Source organism: Sarcophilus harrisii, chromosome 5 (genome assembly GCF_902635505.1).
Source record: "Sarcophilus harrisii chromosome 5, mSarHar1.11, whole genome shotgun sequence".
NCBI lineage: Eukaryota > Metazoa > Chordata > Mammalia > Dasyuromorphia > Dasyuridae > Sarcophilus > Sarcophilus harrisii.
The window spans coordinates 95,909,558-95,930,879 of record NC_045430.1 but is presented as its reverse complement, the minus strand read 5'-3'; the positions used below and the strand labels follow the sequence as shown (position 1 = coordinate 95,930,879).

The 21,322-nt window shown below is 37.3% G+C and overlaps 1 protein-coding gene across 3 annotated transcripts in view; it reads right to left on the bottom strand.

Moving 5' to 3' along the window:
- Nucleotides 1–14,045: 14,045 nt before the first annotated feature.
- RPAP3 (RNA polymerase II associated protein 3) overlaps nt 14,046–21,322 on the bottom strand; it is a 62,320-nt gene continuing 55,043 nt past the window's right edge. For all 3 annotated transcript variants that reach the window (XM_031938055.1, XM_031938057.1, XM_031938056.1), the window contains 4 exons: nt 20,859–21,054; nt 18,742–18,839; nt 18,101–18,201; nt 14,046–14,405 (listed from right to left, as the gene is read on the bottom strand). In XM_031938055.1, the coding sequence (XP_031793915.1) occupies nt 14,320–14,405; nt 18,101–18,201; nt 18,742–18,839; nt 20,859–21,054 (481 nt within the window). In that variant the 3' untranslated portion in view covers nt 14,046–14,319. The remainder of the gene's footprint in view (nt 14,406–18,100; nt 18,202–18,741; nt 18,840–20,858; nt 21,055–21,322) is intronic.

Here is a 21,322-nt window from a genome sequence, read left to right as displayed (position 1 = left end):
TTGTTTGGGAGACTCAAGCTTACATTCTAATCATGGAAATCTAACCCAGAAATAGAGAATTTTAAAAAGAGGTATTTAAATGCTAATTAAAAGATGGTAGAAAACAGGAGGGAATAAACACCTGAAACTTTTTAAGCTATAGCTCTATTATTATAAAGTCTCAAATCATAATTAATGTATAGCTTAAAGCTATATTCCCATGACAGTGTGTGTCTTCACTCAGTTAATTCCACACAGAATCATTGATAGGCAGGTTATCAAACAATAGTGATGTGATCTATGTTGTGAGGTTTGTCACCAAATGATGGCAGGCATCAAAATTTGGGTTCAGTCATGTGAAGAATTCACAATGGCCATTCTCTTTGGCAAAAAGTAGATTTATTTAGGGGAATAAGTTACAGACAAAATGAAGGGATACAATAGATACCAGGAATGGTAAATATGAAATAGAGTAGAAGAGTGTATGAAAGACAAGTTCCTCATGCCCTTAGCTAGCAAGTTAAATCCTGAAAGGGACTTAGCACCCTTAAAAGAGTTAGCTAGCTGTAAGGAGAAGTGGGGTTGAGAAACATCATGGAGTTAGGGGAGATATTGCATGGCATGGGGGGAAAGGATAAGGAGAAAGACAACATGAGGCAGAGTACCTTGGTGGGCTGGCTCAAAGGAAGGTAGTAGCCATGGGATGATCTACAAGTAGGTTTTATAGGGAAAACTTACCCTCAGGGACATGACTGGAATTTCTACAGAGGGTGAATCTCAGGAGTTTGATTTCTGATTGGACCATCATCCCCAAAGGTGGGACCATGGAGCTAAACTGATCTCTATCAGAGCTCTCAGCCTGCTTGCCTCAAGGATCAATTTTTATCAATTCCTCTGCTAACCAACCACATTTAACATGCTACCACCTACAAGTCATGTCCCCCCTCCTTAGTCTGGACTCCACTAGGTAGGGACAGCTCTATGCCCCTTATCAACCTCAAGCAATTCCAGAAGATGTGAGCCTCATTCCTTTGTCCCAAATGAATTTAGAGTTTAAACTGCTTGAGAGCGGAATGAAGAGGGTACAGCTTCTAAGGGAAATATTAAGGTCCTCTGACCTTAGAGTACTATTGTTCTAACAATCTGTCTGTCAATGATTCTAAAGTCTTCTGGCCTTAGGATAGTCCTACAAACATTGCTAACAATCAGATAGATAATCTGCTGGTCAGTAATAACCAAGTTCCTAAGAAAATAGTGAATATACTACTCCTCAGTTCTACTTCTGGGCTATAAAATTAGCATATCGATGACATGAAGAATTGGCTCTTTGTCTTTTCATATAAATTTGTCTTCTTGCTCTTGGTTCTTTGCTAAATCCTTTTGGAACTTAGCCCATTTCAGTTGATGTTACAATAAACTTTGCTCCTTGGCTTGGAGATGGGTTCAAGCCTGCAAATTCTTTTGAGATATCTCATGACACCAGTCTGTGACCCCAACCTTTTGGGGTCTCCTTTCTGAAACTCCACACATATATGTATGCATACACACACTCACAAAGCAAACTATATACATGATAAATAGGAGACAAGAGAAGGGAAAAATGGGAATTAAGAAGAGTTGGAGAAGGCTTCCTATAGAAAATGGGATTTATGTTGTGACTTAAACCCAAAGTTTGGTTACTATTTGGAGTTAGGAAAGCATTTCAGGCATAATTAACAACCAGAGAGAATGCCCAGAATTAGGAGGAGTATCTTGATTATGGAATAGCCAGGAGGCCAGTGTCATTGGATTAAAAAGTATGTCAGACACTAATTTTTTTGTTTGTTTTTTGGCAGGGAGTAAGTGTATAAAAAGACTGGAAATGTAAGTGGCGGCTTTGAAAGATTTTGAATGGCAAAAAGATTTTGTATTTGATACTGAAGCAATGGGTAGTCACTGGAATTATTGAGTAAGAGAATGACATGGTCAGACCTGAGCTTTAGGAAAATCATTTTTGTGACAGAATGGAGGATAATCAATTCACAAGATGATGAGGGCCTGTACTAGAGAGGTGAAAATGTTAAAGGAGTGATGTGCACAGAAGATGTTGTAAAGGTAAAATCATCAAACCAAAAGGGCTGAAAGGGAGGTTGAGAAATAGTGAGGAATCCAGGATGAGAGCTGGGGAGGATAGTGTTGCCTTCTATAGTGATAAAGAAGGTAGGAGAGGGAGGAAGGTTTAGAGGAAAGGATAATAAATTCTGTTTTGGAGACTGGGTTTTAAGATTATCTGCTGGATATCCAGTTTGAGATGTCTGAAAAAGGCAGTTAGAGATTGGAGATTAGAGGTGAGTAAAGAGTTTGGAGCAGGGTTGGTGAATTTGTGAACCATAGCATAGAGATGGCAGTTAAATCCAAGGAAGCTGAAAGATCACCAAGTGAAATTGGATAAGGCTAGAAGATAAGAAGGCTCAGGATAGAACCCTATGGGAATTACCATTAAAGGGAATGATCTGAGAAAAGATCCAGCAAAGGAGATAGAAAAGGAGAAGCCAAATAGGTAAGAGTAGTAGGAGAGAGAGTAGTGTTCTTGAAAATCTAGAAGAAGATTATCAAGAGTGATCCAGCAGTGTCAAAGCCTGCATGCAGTAAGGTTAAGGAGGCTGAGACAAGCCATTAGATTTTGCATCTAAAATTCTCTATGCAATCAAATCTTGACATAATTTTCCATAAGTCTTGGCCAGATCTACAAATTATCGCATACAGTTCTCTGTTCAGCTCCAGGTATTACTCCTGGAGCTGTCAGGCAGGAAATACCATTTCAACTATTCCTCTGCCCCTTCTGAAGCCACACTGGCTCTCAGGGAGATGACCTTCCTCCAGGTGTTCAATCAGCCTATTAAGGAGGAATCTGGCCTCATTGTTATATACCTATGAAACCTGGACAATGTACCATTGTCATGCCCAGAAACTTAATCACTTCCATTTGAATTGTCTTAGGAAGATTCTGAAGATCATCTGGTAGGATAAGATACCAGATACTAAGGTCCTTTCTCAAACTAATATGCCAAGCATTTGATCTTTACTGCAAGTAGCACAATTCCATTGGCTGGCCACTTTGTTTGAATGCCAAATATATGCTAGCCAAAAAGGCTATTTATTTTATGAAGAACTCATTCAGGGCAAGTATTCACAAGATGGTCAGAAAACAGGAACACAAGGACACTTTCAAGGCTTTTTAAAAGAACTTTAGAATTTATTGTATGACATGGGGAACACTGGCACAGTATCGTCCAGCTTGGTGTGCCCTCATCAGAGAAGATGCTGTGCTCTATGAGCAAAGCAGATTTGAATTAGTTCAAAAGAAGCATGAGTTTCTTTTTCTTCTTGTACAACAAAGTTAGACAAACACCCCAAATGTTCATAGGGACTGTTTGTTTCCCACCTGTGGCAGAGCATTACAAGCTTGTGAATGCCCTTGTTAACTCAGCATTCACTACTGTCAGTCTCTCCTAATTCCCAGGCCCTTAGAGAAATCTCCAGTCACTGTCTTTTGCAGTGCTTAAAGCAATTTTGCCAATATTACCTCTGTTGGAGGTCTTCAGAAATCTCTGGCCACCATTTCATGGAATGGTGTTTTAAAAGAATGATAGAGCACTTGAGAGCATTAGGATGCAAGCTCAAGATCTTTTATTGCACATGTTCACATCCTGCCCCTCTGACCTTCTGCACACTCTTAGTTACTCCTAGCAGGGCTCCCGGTTTAAAAAAAAAGAGGCCTATTTCCTCAGCCCCACAGTTTAAATAGGGTCTATGAGGTCAAATGCACAGCCAATCAGAGAAGGAGATGCCTTCCGTTATGAGGCAGATCTCAATGCCACCAGAGCTCCCATCCACGAGGCGGTCCTTGCTGGTTTACAGAAAACTGTACATGACTCTTCCCTGACCTTTACAATTCCCCTCTCTTTTAAAACGGGACCGCTCATCACATCAGTTGATGCTAACTTTAGCATCAACAATAGCTCACTTGATCAATGAGATTACAGAGTGTATATAACAGAACAAAGGCAAACAAAAGGATGACAGTGAGAACCAGGCCCAATAGTGGCCATAACCAAGCATGGATAACATGGTGTTCAACCCATTCAATAAAGTCATGCTCAAGGAAGTAGGATGCCATGTCTGTAGTTCCAGTTATATACACCTTTTCCTAAAGAAGGGGACAGAGGAAGGTGTATACAAGAAAAATGCCTCAGTAACTGTGGCAGGCGGGCGTGTTGGTTTTTCACCCACTAATTTAGAGGCATTGTCTATACATGGAAAACAGAAAGAAGCCTCTTTCCAGTCTTCATATGACTATATGAATAGTGGGTAGCCGTGGGAGAAGCGCACAAGCCCATTGTCCAGTTATCAGTCTGTAGGTATTGCACATCTCCCAAGACAGTCCAATTCAGCTGCTACACTGGTACTGTGTCTGCTCCTCTTGTGTCACAGTCAGGAGGGACATGGCTGCCATCAGCGTCTGGAGGACTGCTGATGTCCGGCCGATCTTTCTGGGCTGTCATCTGGTCCTTTTTTTGGTTCCCCAGGTCACAGATGTTTCTGGTTGGGGTCCACTCCTCTGCTGTTGGGTCTGCATCTGGAATGACAAGAGCATATCTGGGACCCCAAACCTTGACCCAACCTGGGCTCTTTTAGATGCCATCTAAGCCCTTCCATATCACTGTGGAGAAAGAGTTCTTGTCCTTGCTGGCGTGTTAGTCACGCTTTCTGCATGTGCCAGAAGTGCATTGCTGGGGTGAGATCCAAGTAATGTGAAAATTATTAGTAATTATATGTATATATTACCACATCTAAGAGGGTCTGCGTGAGTCAGATGGAGGGTCTTGTAAACCCCAATACCCCTTTTTTCTTGCTTAGACAAGAGCATCTTGAGAGTACAATTAGCCTGTTCAACAATGGCTTGTCCTGTAGGATTATATGGGATACTAATGGAATGAGCAATGACAAATTCAGTGCAGAAGGACCTAAAGGCAGAAGATGTATAAGCTGGTTCATTATCTGTCTTAAGTGCACATGTGTAGACAGCTGAAACTCTGAATCAGACAAGAGAGCACTTATGGCTACCTATTTGATGTGAGACAATGGCTCTATTAGCATATATTTGGATGATGGCTCTTCTCACCATTGGTGCTTGCTGAATGTTTGGTAGTAAGATAATCATAGGCAAGGACTGGAGGGCAGAGAGAGAGAAGTGAGAGTCACTTGGTGGCAGGACAAGGAGAGAGGTTGGAGACTCTGGATTCCATAATCCAGGATATATCTTTGGCAAGACGCGTGGCAGCTTACCTGCCTCCTTCACTTCTCCTCCTAAAGACCAAGGACTTTGATTTATCCCAACTCTGGCTGACCCTGAGGCCCTCCAGGAGCTAGCCTGTACTTTATACACATGGAACTCCTGCAATGGAAAAACAATGCTAACGATGGCTGATCACATGCCTAACTGCTTCTCCTGATTGGAGTAAAGCCATGAGGAGAGGGTGTATCCATAGTTACACGGATGCACTGCCTTTTAACATGAGTAACATCCATTTGCCGTAGGGCATTAAGTGACTTACCACGAGAATTTGTTGCAGCATTTCATGAAGCAGGACAAAAAGGAGCACAAGTAGTACAGTGGCGAACAATAGCTACAGCTTCTGCTTTAGAGATGCCATATACAGCCTCCGCAATGAGCGGGCAGATAAATGAACCAAAGCATGTGCCTTATGGGTAGGGGAATCATAGTAGAGACCCTATAAAGGATAAAGGTGGGCATCAGCTACCCTATTACCCTCAAATATGGGACCACTATTTAGTATAAGACCTAACATGCATGCTGAAAAGAGGTGCAGCTCTGTTGTTCAATGCTTCTTGAGCCTGATGAAAATGATCAGTGATGGTGGAATGCCTGTCATCTATATATGCATGTGGTAGCTGTTGGACGGCTTGACAGGCATAAAGACTGTCCGTGATGATGTTAATAGCCTCTTTATATCATTGCATGACATGTATGATGGCATACAACTAATTTTTTCTGTGTGGAATCATAAGGGGTATCAAGGACGTATGTCTCTTGAGTGTCCTTCCTATATATTGCAGCTCTATGATCTTTGGTAGCATCAGTAAAAACATTAGAGCCTTGTACTGGCTCTGAAGAAAGAGATCCAGTGGCGATTCTTACTTTTAATCTTTTGTACAATTGCTTAAGTGGCTGAGAAGTATGGAAAGGCGCCAAGGGACAAAGCTGTAAGAGGATGGCACACATTAAGTTATCCTGAGCAATAGCAAGCACTTGCTGTGATGGTATACCAAGAGCCAATTGAGGAGGCCGTCCCGAGATAAATCCGGCCCCTTGGCAACATTGTCACAAAAAGGAACCAAGTATTTCAATATTATTGGTCAGAATGCGTGAAAGTCTAGTGAGGGACAGCCACCCTATGGGGTGCTCACCTTGGTGCAGAGTGGCGAAAAAGGGCTTGTCAACAAATGCTGACAGCATCAGGGGTATGAAGGATCAATTCTAGAGGTAGTGATAAGGTCTACATATGGGGTACCTAAATGAAATTAGGGTTTAATTGAGATCTAGTGGCAGGTTTGGGGTACCAGGAGTAAAATAGAGTTCCCCTGCAACCCCTTTGGATTCAGTGCAAGAATATGGAGTTAAATGAAGTCTAATGGAAGCGCAAAGAGTCCCCAAAAAAGGAATTTATTGGTCCGAAAAGCTAGATTGATAAAAGAGGCTTATTATGGGGTTTGGAAGTAAGGTTAAAGTATAGTTAAGGAAATAGATGAAGATAGAGATAAGAAGACACTGGAAACAGAATTCCAGTGACAGAGATCCCTGGCATGCCAGGTGTAAGACTGGCATGTTTGGAACCTCTGCCAAAAGAAGGTTCCAGCTTAACTCTTTTATAAGGAGAGATTTAGCTGGAGGGGTCTGTGGGTGGAGTCCCAAGTTGGCTCAGAAATGGGTAGGGCTGGGACAGGTCAGGATCTTCTATTGGAATTCAAAGGGACCAGGATTTGTGAATCAAAAGGTCCCAATTGATCAACTAGGAGGGGTTGGGAATGAGAACGAAAGGAATAATCAATTCTTAAAGGGACCACACCCGCATCAGTAGGACAAGCACACAGCAAAGAAATAGATTGTAATGCTTCATGAGCCTCTGCAGACCACAATTGTGGTGATGTCAGAGTAGAAGGGCCTTTTAAAATATCAAAAAAGTGGTGCATAACAGGAGGAATCGGATGAGTGGACCTCAACCATTGTAATATTCCCACAAACTGTTGAAAGTCATGAAGAGTTTGATATTTACCCTCATTTACCTTAGGGGATACCGTAGACACAGTAAGATCTTGAAGAATGTACCCAAGATAGAGAAATGGAGGCTTAGTCTGTAGCTTGTGTGCTGCCATTACAAGGTTCTGCTGAGCTAATATTTGAATAATGTGCTGTACAATGCTTTGCAACTGTGACTCTTCCTTAGTGGCCACCAGTATATCATCCATGTAATAGAGTATATAAATATTTGGGTATAAACTTCTGACTGAAGCAGAATCTTGTCTATGTATCATTGACAAAGAGTGGGACTGTTAGCCATCCCTTGTGGTAATACTTTCCATTGCCATCTAGTGGCAGGAGCTTGTAAATTAACAGCTGGAACAGAAAAGGCAAACTTCTCCCTGTCAATAGGATGTAAAGGAATAGAATAAAAGCAAAAAACCGCCGTATGATATCCTTTAGGAACCATCATTAGGAGATGAGAGGCCTGGTTGTAGGGCTCCCATGGATTGCATGGTGACATTCACAGCTCTCAAATCAATTAACATGTGCCATGCTTTGTTCTTTTTCCTAATTACAAAGACAGGTGAGTTTTAAAAACTAAAGGAAGTCTCAATATGACCCAATTTCTTTTGTTCAATAATGATGGATCTCAAGGCAATGAGTTTTTCATTTGGGAGGGACTACTGATCCACCCATATAGGATGATCATGTTTCCATCTTAAAGGTGGTACTGCCAGGACCTTCTCAGTGGTCCCCATTAGTTTCCCTCAATGTGTAATGTTGTCTGAAGGGCTTTCAAGTAAACCTCTTTCCCACAAGGAGGTTCTGAGCCCAGCGATGACAAGAAGCCTAATGACACTCTTCTGATTTTCAAATTCCCAATGAAGTTTCCTACTAGACTGGGAAGCATGTTGCATGCCGCTCACTCCATTAACTGTTACTGTTTGAGTTTGAAGCAGCCATTCAGTAGACTAATCAAAGTTTGTTATAATGGATATATCAGCCCCTGTATCAATCATTCCTTGAAATGGCCTATTTTCTATATAAATAGTACACATGGGGTTTTTCTTGCTCAATCATTTGAGTAAAATTCACCTCACCAAAGGAATTGTAATGGGAATGCTTTGGCAATTGGATGATCTCCCTTTAAGTTCACAGGATATGGGTGAGGATTGGTAACCAAGATAAATGGTTCTTTATGTTTTAATATCATAGTATGTACAATTACAGGTGCATAGTCTGAGAGTCCAATCAGTAATCTCCAGCCGTGGGTTGTACCTCAACATGTGCAGTGGTCCATGGATTATCAAAACCCTCAACTGAATTCACCAAGTATTGCTGAATGCTTGGTAGTAAGATAAGCTTTAATTCCTCATCAGGGCTTGATAATTCTCTTTGAACCTTGTAGCTCCGTTCTGGATAGGCTCCTGATTTATCTGGTATGCATTTGGCACCCCTTTTTCCGTTTCCTTGAACTGCAGATTTCTCATCCTAGTCCTACAAAATTTAGCAATGTAGCCTATCTTGCCACAAGCAAAGCAAAAAGATTTTCCACTCCCTATTGGCTGCTCATGGCATTGGGCTTGGAAATGTCCTTTTCTGCCAGTTATAATATTTCTTTTTCTATTCTTTCTTGTTCATTCCCAGTTTATTCCTTGGGCTATAGATGAAGCCATTGCACTTGCATTAACAGCCTTATAATCTGCTTCATAACATTTATCTATAATTTCAGAAATAGGAACTTCTTTAGAAAGTCCAGCCATTATATGGCTGTACATTTTATTTATTCCCTCTTTTAACAGTTGCCTGAAAAGGTCAGAAGCACCACCTTTCCCTATAACTCTGTCAACTGCTGTTCTTAATCGGGACACATAGTCTTGAATAGGTTCTCAAGGGCCCTGTTTTATTGAAGTGAGATGTTGCTGTACTAACTCCTCCTTATCTATTCTCTCCCAAGCCTGTATAGCACACTGTGCCACAGGTACAAATACAGTTACATCATATAAAATCTGAGCCTGGGTTGTGGAATAATAGCCAGTGCCAGTAATTACATGCACGGATTTTTCTATGTCCTGATGATCATTGCCCACAGCATGCTTTTGATTTAGTAAATTCTAATAGCCATACTACTGATTGTCCAGGAGTAAAACAAGCAGATGCCATACATTTCCAATCATTTAGGGTAAGGGCATACCTATTTTATATCAGCTGTAACATTTGGTATATGGAGCATTTGGGCCATAATTAACACAAGCTTGTTTCACTTCAACATTTTAAATGGGATTGGGACATGTGTCCAGCTTTTGACCTTGTTCTCCTATACTGGATAGGTCTGGAGGCCCCATTTGGAATCTCATGGCATTACATCCTCCCCCTCAGCAGCTACCCTTATTAAAGCTTCCTATAAAGCTATGTGGGAATGGCTCTTCCTGTGCTCAATAGGAAAAGCAACTTATCTTTAAAGTAATCTTTTGTCTCTTCTCCAGCTCAGTGTGTAGGCAGAGGTCTTGCTTTCCTTGTTCTCTCTGCCCTAAAATAATCCTTTGTCTGTTCTCTGCTTCAGCCTTTAGCAGGAGCTATTGCACTTCTTGTTCTAATTGTTGCAAGCTAATCTTTGGTCTGTCCTGATTCCGCTTGCAGGTGAATTTCCTGCACCTTTTGTTCTATATGCTTAATCTCTTCACCCATCCCTTCTTGCTGAGCTGTACTTAAGGGGTGTGGGAGGTAGTTTTCTTTGCTGTCTTGGTCATCTAAAGGCATGGAAATGTACTAATGAAGGGCATATATGCCTCAGGGTTGGGAGCAATCCTCCTGCTTTTCATTGGGCATGTTTTTGTTAAAGGATTGCCAATTTGATTTTCTAAGTCATAGGCTTGACCTGCATGTACAACTGTATCCTCTGGTTTGGTCATAGCTAGATCCATAATGCTTTTCTGCCGCCTTCCCTCCCAGGTGGGGAATTATCGTACCTTCCTTATTATGGGGTCTGGTAATTTACAGCACTGCCCCCATGATTGGGCTGCCACTTGTGAATGCTCTTGTTTACTCAGCATTCACTACTGTCAGTCTCTTCTAATTCCCTGGCCCTCAGAGAAATCTCTAGTCATTGTCTTTCGCAGTGCTTAAACCACTTTTACCAATCTTTCTGTCAGAGGTCTTCAGAGATCTCTGGCCACCATTTCATGGAACAGTGGTTTGATACGGTATGACAGAGCACTTGAGAGAAGTTGTATGCAAACTCAATATCTTTTATTCCTCATGTTCACATCCTGCCCCTCTGACCTCTTGCACACTTTTAGCTATTCCTAGGCAGGGTTCCTGATAAAAAAGGCCTACTTCCTTGTCTCCACAGCTTAAATAGGGTCTATGAAATCATACGCACTGCCAATCAGAAAAGGAGACATCTCCCTTTAATGATGCGTATCTCATTGCGACCAGAACTCCAACCTATGAAGCAGTCCTTGCTGGTTCACAGAAAACCACTTTTGGGGGTCTCAAGCTTCAAAACCTCTTTACTTCCTGTTATACTGTATGTGATTCTTCCCGACCCTCACACAAGCTTGTATTGGTCTAATCAGTCACAGCTGGCACACTGTAACTCAACTCTAACATAGGGATGTCATTTTGGTCATCTTCAAAAATGAAAGACAATAACCGCCTTCTCAGATCATATTCCTTCTTTACAACTCTGTTGCCTTCATTTATTAATTTCCTCTTTCCTTGATATCCATTTGGCTTTCATTTTTTTCTTTTCTAATGACATCATCTTAAGGACTTTCAACATTATTTTGACCAATAAATATACTGAACTGTCATCTGGATTCTGATCTTATTCATGTTAATCACTCAACATGTGCTCTACATCTAAAATATCTTAAGTCAGAGCTTCCCCTGATGATGACCATCTATTCTGTCATAATTCTCTAATCTGTTTGTCTCAGTCCTCAATGAGGGCGAGTTGGAATAGGAATTGGGAAAATTTAAAAAGATGCTTAAATACTCATCTCTATTTTATGTAGAAAAATAATGGAAATGAAAGAGATAGAAACAGAGAGAAAAGGAAGGAGATAGAAATTACTTGATTTTCTACCTAACTTTTCTTAAACACCCTCAACTCTTTTGACCTTCTACTATATTTGTTGTGCCAATTCCCAGCTCTTAAGCATCCTTGCCACTATTTTTCTATTCCTATCCCCAGATTAGTGACTATTGCTACTGAGTTATAAAAATGTACTTGAAATTGCATGTTTAACAAAGGGTAGGGGAAAAAAAATTGGAACACAAGGTTTTCTAAGGGTGAATGTTGAAAATTATCTATGCATATGTTTTGAAAATAAAAAGTGTTAATAAAAAAAAAAGCGTACTTGGCCTCAGACACTTAACACCACCTAGCTGTGTGACTCTGGGCAAGTCGCTTAATCCCAATTGCCTCAGTAAAGACTTTGGTGGCAAGAATTTTCTTTTCTTTTTTTTTTCCAAGTCTTTAGAATTAGATTTTGAGGAGGAAACAACTATATTATCTGCAGGGGCAGTTGCAAGGGCACATTTCTGCAAAGACAACACATGAACAGTGAAATTTGGGGTTAAAGGGCTGGTACTCTGAACAGTTTATTCTGGGGACTCAGATTCAGTTTTGGGGTTTCTTCACCAGCATCTTAGCAGAGGCCACCAGCTATTTCTTCCTCAGGGTGACAATTTCAATAAAAGAACTTAACTACAAATGTTTAAAGTCCCAATTATTTCCAAACCATATCAATAATGTGAATGTTTTGTGTGTTTAGTCAAAAACAAAGTGAACATGTTAAACTTTAAAAGAACACTAGCAGCTACTCAACTATCATGTAAAAAACTTTTAGAATCGTTTTGATTCAGATCATAAAGCTTTTAGTAGATTAACTTTTCTGAGTCTCAATTTCTTATCTAAGGAATAGTAATGATAATTATACAATCTACTTCACCCAAAAGATGATATAAATCACCTTGCAAATGTTAAAGCAATCTGCAAAGTCAGCCATTACCATTATTATTAGATAATTGTTAAATTTATTATTACCATGAGTATACTAACTTGTGAATATTTTAATTTTACTTACACCTTGTACAGAAAATATAGAAAAGGATTCATATTCCTGGTAGTTAGGTAAGCTGGGATCCCTTCCAAAATAGTATAAATTGTGGGGAAAAAAAATAAAAACACTACAATTAACATCGAAGTAAATTAAATTCTTATTATCAGTTATTAGAAAATGGGTATACATACAGTACATGTAAATATGAATGCAGGGCGATAAGATGTATGTATATAGCCACATTAGTCCTACAGTTTATTCTAGGGTCTAGAACCATATTGTCCTAAATTTAGGTATGTGACCATGGTAATTTTTCCCCCAGCCTATTTCCTCATCTGTACTGCATTTAAGTGTTTAGCAAACACTTCTACTACTAAATAAATACTATTTTCAATTGATTCCTGGACAACACTGTCCAGATATTCCACATCAAATATACCCCAAATGGAATTTACCATCTTTACTGTTGAGTTACCTTTGCATTCATGGCATTGCCCATCATTCTAGTTTGGGAAGTTATCTTCAAGTCAATCCTCTTTCTCATCTTCACATCCAATTTGCTGTCTAGGGATTCCACATTTATACTTTATTTTCTTTAAACAGTTTAAATTTTTTTCCCTATCATTAAACTTTTCTTTTTCTTTTCTTTCCTCAATGCAAATACAACATCACAATTCCTTATAAAAATATATAGACAGGGTAGCTACAAAGCACAGTGGACAGAGTATCAGCCCTGGAGTCAGGAGATCTGAGTTCAAATCTGACCTGAGATATTTAACAGCTACTGTGTGACCTTAGACAAGTCACTTAATTCCAATTATTGCTTCCACCCTTCAACAAATAAATTAAAAATATTCAGGCAAAAGAAACAAATTCTCACCCTGATAGTATCCAAAATATGTCTTCTTCTCAATCTTGACTCTATCATCTCTTTCAGAAGGTGACTAGCAAGCTTCTTCATTAATTAGTGACATTTAAATGAAATAATTTATGTAAAGCACTTAAAAACCCATGATAAGAAAATCAAATGTCATTATCAGCAAACATCGCCTTAGGATTCAACTCTAAACATTCCCTTTGATAATTATCCTTGGCCATATGTCAGGAGTTGGTTTTAAGTCTCTGTCTCATTATAGATCTTACAATTTATTATATTTATTCCTCAAACTATCTCCCATTCCAAGCACTTGAAACTCTTTATAGATCTGAATTGAAGTTCAGTCTTCAAAGACATAAATGAATGAGCTAAGTATTAGTTTTGATTTTTCCAACATTCTTGGGAATTCCACAGTATTCTATTTTTAATCTTTACTGAATGCCCAATGTACAGCAGAGAACACCCCTGCTCTATATATATGGCTTACAATCTAAGAATATTTACAGATTGTTTTTCTTGGTCATAAGACATTCAACTGGTAGAGTGGATGAGAAAAAGAGGGGGAAAATACAATGAAAACCATTATTTTGTCTATTTAAGGTCTTTTAAAATAAATTTACTGTAAAATAAACACTGTAAGGCAACTCAGTGATTCTTGATGGGCCTGAATCATATGCTACAAGACTCTGGACAAATTATATTTCAGTTCATTCCTTTATCGTGTTGCAAAAAATTAAAATTTTGATACAGAACTATTTTAAAGCTAGTATGTTAATGGAGAAAATACAAGGAAGTAAAAGAGAAACGCTGTAGGTGGAGAAGGTAGGCAATTTATTTCTATAACAAAACACTGATTTGCTTCAAGTATTTATATTTTATTTTCACAAAAAGATTTATAAATAATACATTTCTAAGTACATCACAGTAGTGCACACTATCCTATTCAATTGACCAGCATATCTAAAGAATGTTTTCTTTTATATAACTTCATAGCCTTCAGAAGCAGACCCATATAATACTTTGTCTTCAGTAGAAAAAAAGAAAATTTTACTCATGAAAACAAAAGGGCAATAATTTCATAAAAATAATCAACTACTGTATCTTTTCTTGAGTTCTTCAAGAGAATTATCCTTCAATCCCGAATTTTCCATGTGACTAAATAATGCACATGTAACTAGAAGAAAAAAAAAAAATTAAATGTTATTTAAAATTTTTACTTTAATTAATCCCTTTTAAAAATTTGATACTTTGGTGCATGATTGATTGGTATCCTTCCAATAATGCTTATTAACCTCATCTCACAATGCCTTCTCATTCTGTGCAATTTTCATCTTGGCCTTTCCAGAATTTCTAAAAGGAAATTTTTCTTTGTCTTCTCAGAGCATATATCTCAGACTTTCCTAATCTAAGAGTTGTCAAAAGAGGTGACATCTATCCACCTCTGGCAATTCACAAGGTACAAATGACACCACCAGAAAGAAACTAGGAAACCTTGCCAAAAATTACCAAGTCTTAGATGAGGAATTAAAGATCATAGTGGTAATAGTTGGTTTTTTTCCATCATGCCTACTGAAGATAAGAGATGCAGAAAAGAAATATTTGGGATGAATAACAAGGTAAAAAGTTACTAAGTATGGATTTCCAGACAGTTTAAAATATAGAAATGTCAGGGTCTTGGCCAATAATGGGATGTATTTTAATGAGAAATGGTAAATATCATTTCCTTAGAATTGCTGATATAATAAAAAAGGTTTTAAACTGAAAAGGAACAGGAAGAAAACTGCCAGTATATATTTGTCAAGCCAGATAGATGCCAGAAAGCAGTTATAATGTAAAAATAGCAGTTATGACACCAGAAATTCAAAGAGGAAAAACATCCGAGAGAGAAGGCAAGTAGCAGACTCATGGCTTCAAACACCTAAGGCAAATTTGGGTTCCTATTTGCAAAACAAAAACAAAAACAAAACTGCAAATTATAACCATATGAAATACTGCTGTAACTCATGATGAAAAGAAATGTAAATGAAAATTCTGAGATCCCAATACACATCTAGCAAACTGAGAAAGAAAAGCGACTGGCTACAGAAAGTCAAACACACTAATATATTATGAGTGGTGGTATGAATTGGTCCAATAATCCTATAAAATTTAGAGAGTAACTAAAAAGCTATTAATTAGTGACTCAAATCTCATTGAAAGCATATATATGTAGGAGGATTGATGTTCATGGTAAGCAGGATGATGATATTTAATAACAAAATGAAGAAAAGCTGTTCTATGAAGGAAAATAACCTTTGGAAAAATGGCAAAACAGTACTGCCACCAAAAATAAAACATATAGGGAAATTAACACCTAGCAGCCTTTTAAAGTTAAAATTATCAGGCCTAGAAGATTTGTGTACCCCTGTGTATCATGAAAAAAATGGCAGGTATGAGACACTGTTCATGGGATGCAGTGGATGTAGTTTTACCAAAGTACATTGCTCTCTAATGTTATTCTCATAAAAAAAGATGGAGGTGTGCTAGATGATATTCTGGATAGGTTTGAACCTGACTGAATGGCTAGTCAAAAAAAAATCACTAATTATTGCATTTAAACTTAGGAGTTGTATCAGAGATTTGTGTTTAGTTGGTCTTGCTTTTTTCCCTATCATTTCACAGTGATCTAGATAAGAGTATAGATGGAATGCTTATTAAATTTGTAGATGACACAAAACTTGGGTAGGATCATTAACACAGTAGATGAAAGAGAAAGAATCCCAAGGGTCTTGACACACTAAAATATAGTATTCAATCAAATAAGGATAAAAGTAAAACTTTACACCCAAGTTCACAAAACCAGTTTCATAAGCACAAGATGATCAGAGAGAATTTTTTGAAAAAAATTTGAAGGTTTTGATGGATTATAAACTCAAAGAACCAAGGGTACCACTTATAAAATGTGCACAATGTGCAGGAATGTGGTGGTCTTGCTGTATTGTCCCTGATAAAACCACATCTGGAATACGTTCAGTTTTGGTACATTTTAGGAAGGACATTCATAAGAGGAGAATACAGAGAACAGCAACTAGAATGATAGAAAGGTATTTAGTTTGAGGACCAGTTGGAGAAACATGAGATGATTAGTTTAGAAAAGGGAATATTCATTACTCATGGGTGACATGTTATCTTCCAGTATTGGAAGGGTTTTTATATGGAAGAGATATTTTATTTGCTTTATTGGTTCCTATAGGTCAGAAATAGGAGCAATAGGCAGAAATTACAAAGGGGTAATTTAAAACTTTCTGACAAGAAAACCTTCCCACTGTTAAAAGGTATGTAAAAATAGAATTGGCTGCCTTAAAAGGCAGTGGCATCTTCAAGTAAAGACTACGCGAACATTTGCTGAATATGTTGTGTAAGAGTTAAAAAGCCTTTGGGAGCAAGGAATGTGGCTCAAGGCATGTGGGAGGACCTGAAGGATGAGAGGTTCTGAGGCGCAGGCGAGTCCTATGTGGAGGTGGGGCTTAGCCCCAGGAGGCGGTAACTGACCCCAGGTGCCATGTCTCCCTCCTTAGTGCTCTCAAAGCCTAGCACGCCTCCCTCCTTCTTTTCAGGCCAATCCCATTTTGCCAGGTTCCTAGAGGACCTCCCCTTCCCCCAGATCTCAAGGGAGGGTATAAATATGTGCTATCTAAGAATAAAGTTCTCTTTCACTTCACCCCTACCTCCCTCCTGGTGGTCTGTCTCTATGGGATCCGGATTGGTGCCCGAAGGCGGGTAAGCGTGGCCTAGCCGTGCCGTTGACAAACGGGCATAGCTAGTTCAGTTCATTACTGCTCCATTAGAATGGAGCAGTAATGAACTGAACTAGCTATGCCCAGAAAAAGAACTCTGGGAGATGACTAAAAACCATTACATTGAATTCCCAATCCCTATATTTATGCCCACCTGCATTTTTTGATTTCCTTCACAAGCTAATTGTACAATATTTCAGAGTCTGATTCTTTTTGTACAGCAAAATAACGTTTTGGTCATGTATACTTATTGTGTATCTAATTTATATTTTAATATATTTAACATCTACTGGTCATCCTGCCATCTAGGGGAGGGGGGGGGGGGGGTAAGAGGTGAAAAATTGGAACAAGAGGTTTGGCAATTGTTAATGCTGTAAAGTTACCCATGTATATATCCTGTAAATAAAAGGCTATTAAAAAAAAAAAAAAAAAAAAAAAAGAATTTGGTCCATAATGAAGACATTACCTGACATTAGTAATAATAGCAATTTAGAAAAAAATTTTGATGGGCTTTTAGGACTAAATTAATTTTCTGCTTAATTGAAAATAAGGTACAATTTTTTTTTTTTGCTTAATTGTTCATTGTTGAAAATATTTTAAAACCATACAAATCTGTTTTCTTATTTAAATATATATATAGCATAAGGAACATGGTCTCTCTCTGATTATTCAAAATCCTATGGTAGTCAACCATGGTGGAACATTGACTCTCCCTGCTCCAGGGACCACTGTGATAGGCTGTCAAAGGAGGAACCTGATCAGGTTAAAGTTTCCATGATTTTTAATACTGAAAATGGGGTCATGAATGGCTCTTGCACTTTCAATCCAGGCAAAATAGGAAGACCCAGTCTCCAAGGAAAAACACTTCAGTGTCATCCGAAAAAATCAATGATCATTCATCATAATGTCAAGTAGATGAAAATGAGGAGAATGAATGCTGGAAGAGTCCTTAAAGTGCATTTAATTCGACTGCCTCATTTTAAAGATGAGGACCTTGTCCAAATAGCTTTACAAGTATTAAATATAAGGTTTATACTTAAAAAACATAGCAGAAATTTCCAAGAACGGAAAAATTTCCCTCCACATTACTTACCCTTTTTTTCTGATTCAGACATAAACATTACTGCCATATCAAATCTTTTTACTTCAGATAATCTTTGTAAAATTTCAAGGATAAGTGATGGTTTTTCTTTACTGAAATGATACAGATAAGAAAACAAATATAAATAAATTTTTTAACTTCTTTTTAAAAATCTGTAATTAACTTTAAGGACTAGATTTTTTTTTTCTTTCAGCTCTTCATTTTTCATATATTCTATTTTAAAGCAGAATTTTCATAACATTGTTCTAATTTCTCAGAGACTTAGGACTTTTTCCATCTGAAAAAATTAGATCTTTAATTTTTCAGAGGTCTAAGAATTGCAAAGAATGATAAAATATCCATTTCTGGATACCTGGAAATGATAAATTAGTTTACTTAGACTATCTTCTCTCTCCTCTCCATCCCTTCCCCAGAGGTTAGCAAATGCATTTTCTCCTTCCTTTTTGCCATTTTGCTTTCTAATTTCAATATTTAATATTTCTTTCAAGTTTTTCTAATCATAAAATACATAAATGTAAATGAAAAACATTTCAATTACATTTACTAAAATAAGTAAAAAGCAATGAATTTCCTATATTACACAGTAAAAGTAAAGTTTGGTAACATTAATATAATTAAGAAACTCAACTTACTCAATGTAAAAATCATGCAGAATTTTCAAAATTTGGTTGAATACATCTGGCTCTAAGGATTTTTGAAACAGCTTAGGATATAGTGAAGGCTCAATTTGCTTGGAGAAAAAAAGAATAATTATAAAAGTTACTGAGCTAAATATATAGGCTTATAAAAATCAATCACAAATCCCCTTTTTTCATCAGCCATTTTGAACACTTTGAGATGAGGAATTACTGCTATATGTACAATTAGCCATGTATTAAAATGGACTTGAGAATCTCCACTGAATTCAAAGATACAATACAATGTAGTATTAAAAAAAAAAAAAAAAAAAAAAAGGAAATTATAGCCTATTGAAAATACAAGGCAATTGGTAATCTTGGTAGCTTATTCAGACCCAGAAAAGCAGAGTCCAAAAAAAAAAAAAAAAAAAGCACAAGAGATTCACCTTATATACAAATGAGTTCTCATGAAAACAAAAATGACTTTTTTAGTTTCGCCCTTTGATTAAAAATTTAGATTCATTAAATTTGGAAAGGGGAAAATTTAATAAGTGGATAATTTTCTTCAACCAAATGAAAGCCTAACAGTCAGAAGACAATTCCCGGAATAAAGATTTTTTTTTACTATTTTGAAGAACTCAACTAGAAAAACAGATTAAAGTTTCAATATATGTAATTCTCATTAATATAATTTATATAATAAATAACAGGATACAATGTTAAAGAAAACAAACTTTTTCCACATATTCCAGTTTAGTCAGAACATGTCCAAACCAGAACATTTTTTGTATGTGTATGTGTGTGTATGTATGTGTGTGCATGCGTGTTTAAAATAATAACAAATATAAACAACACCTATAAAAGTTTCTTACCACTAAACGCCCCTACCCCCCTTACTAAATTTTATCCCTTCCATCAAACCCCAAAACCGGATGATAGGCCTTTAGTATGGTAATTGAATACCTCGGAGAAATAGGTTTTAAAATACATGTAAGTAACAACTAGGCCTAACTAAGACCAATATACCGCTACTTACTGTTAAACTTCTACTGCTATAGAACACTACAACAAATACCCCAATATTCTATTAATCAAACACACAACCGCTTTCCAACCCAAACTCAAAATTTTTATGGAAAAAAAAAACAAAAAAAAATTAAAATAAAATTTAATACTGACATAGTATACAAACAAAATTTTCAAAATTTTTGATAAATTTTGAAATTCATAATATACTGTTTGTGTAGCTTAACGCAAAGCAAAGCACTGAAAATGCTTAGATGGACTTTAATCAGTTCCACAAGCACAGAGGTTTGGTCCTGGCCTTACTGTTAATTTTTATTAGACCTACACATGCAAGTTTCCGCAACCCAGTGAGTATTGCCCTTTTAACTTCATTAGAGTATAAAGGAGCTGGTATCAGGCACACTTAAACAAGCAGCCCATGACACCTTGTTCAACCACACCCCCACGGGTTACAGCAGTGACTAACATTGAGCTATAAATGAAAGTTTGACTAAATCATAATAAACAAGGGTTGGTAAATCTCGTGCCAGCCACCACGGTCATACGATTAACCCAAATTAACAGAAAAACGGCGTAAAGGGTGTTTAAGCATATAACCAAACAAATAAAGTTAAAACTCAACTATGCTGTAATACACCCTAGTTGATAGGGCATATTCTCCAAATTCTTTCCTTTTCCAAATTTCCCTATTACTGTGAGGCCCTATACCAACTCGCCTTTTACTGTCCTCATTGCTTAGCCATAGTAAGCACTTATTAAATGATATTATGAGTCTGTGTTGAGATCAGGTGATGAATAAAGATTTAACTTTTCTTTTAAAAATTTAAGATATTATGGATACTTTTTGTTTTTTATATCACCATTTCTAGATATACAATTGAGCTTTTCCCGTGTGAAGAAAACAAATAAAAAACAACTAAGCAATACCAATCAATATAGCATCTATGTTTGACAATATATGCAACATTCTGCATCCAAAATCCACCATCTCTCTGAGAGAAAGAAATAAATAAATTTTCTCTTCTGTTCTTCAGGGCTCAGGGTTGATTATGATAATTAAAGGCAATCAGTTTTATTTTAAATAGAACTGCTAACACATTGCTTACCTTTAGGTACTGATATAACATATCTGGAGAATTTTTCAGCTTTCTGAAATCAGATTCAAGCTGAAATGAGTTTGCAGGTGTTGGTGGAAGAATCGTTGTAATAAATGGAGCAGCTATTTTTTTTACTTCAGTGCAATTTTTCCTGCTGAAAGACTGATGTGCAGTTGATGACGCCACTTTTATATTGGCATGAGGTCTGAAATATATAGAATACCTTATATAGTGCTATATATTATATGGTTTTATTTGACTCAAACAAGCTTTTAAGGGTGGTACTAGAGATATATTTATTTTATATGAACAAACTGAAGCTCAGGAAGGTTAGAGGGCTTTGCCCATGGTCACTTAAACCGAGATGTCAAGCAAGAATTGAATCATAAATAAAAAACTGAATTAGACCACATATTCTCTCTAGAGACCATTTAGTTCTATGTTGTAATTTTCCTCACCTTAGAACTAAAAAA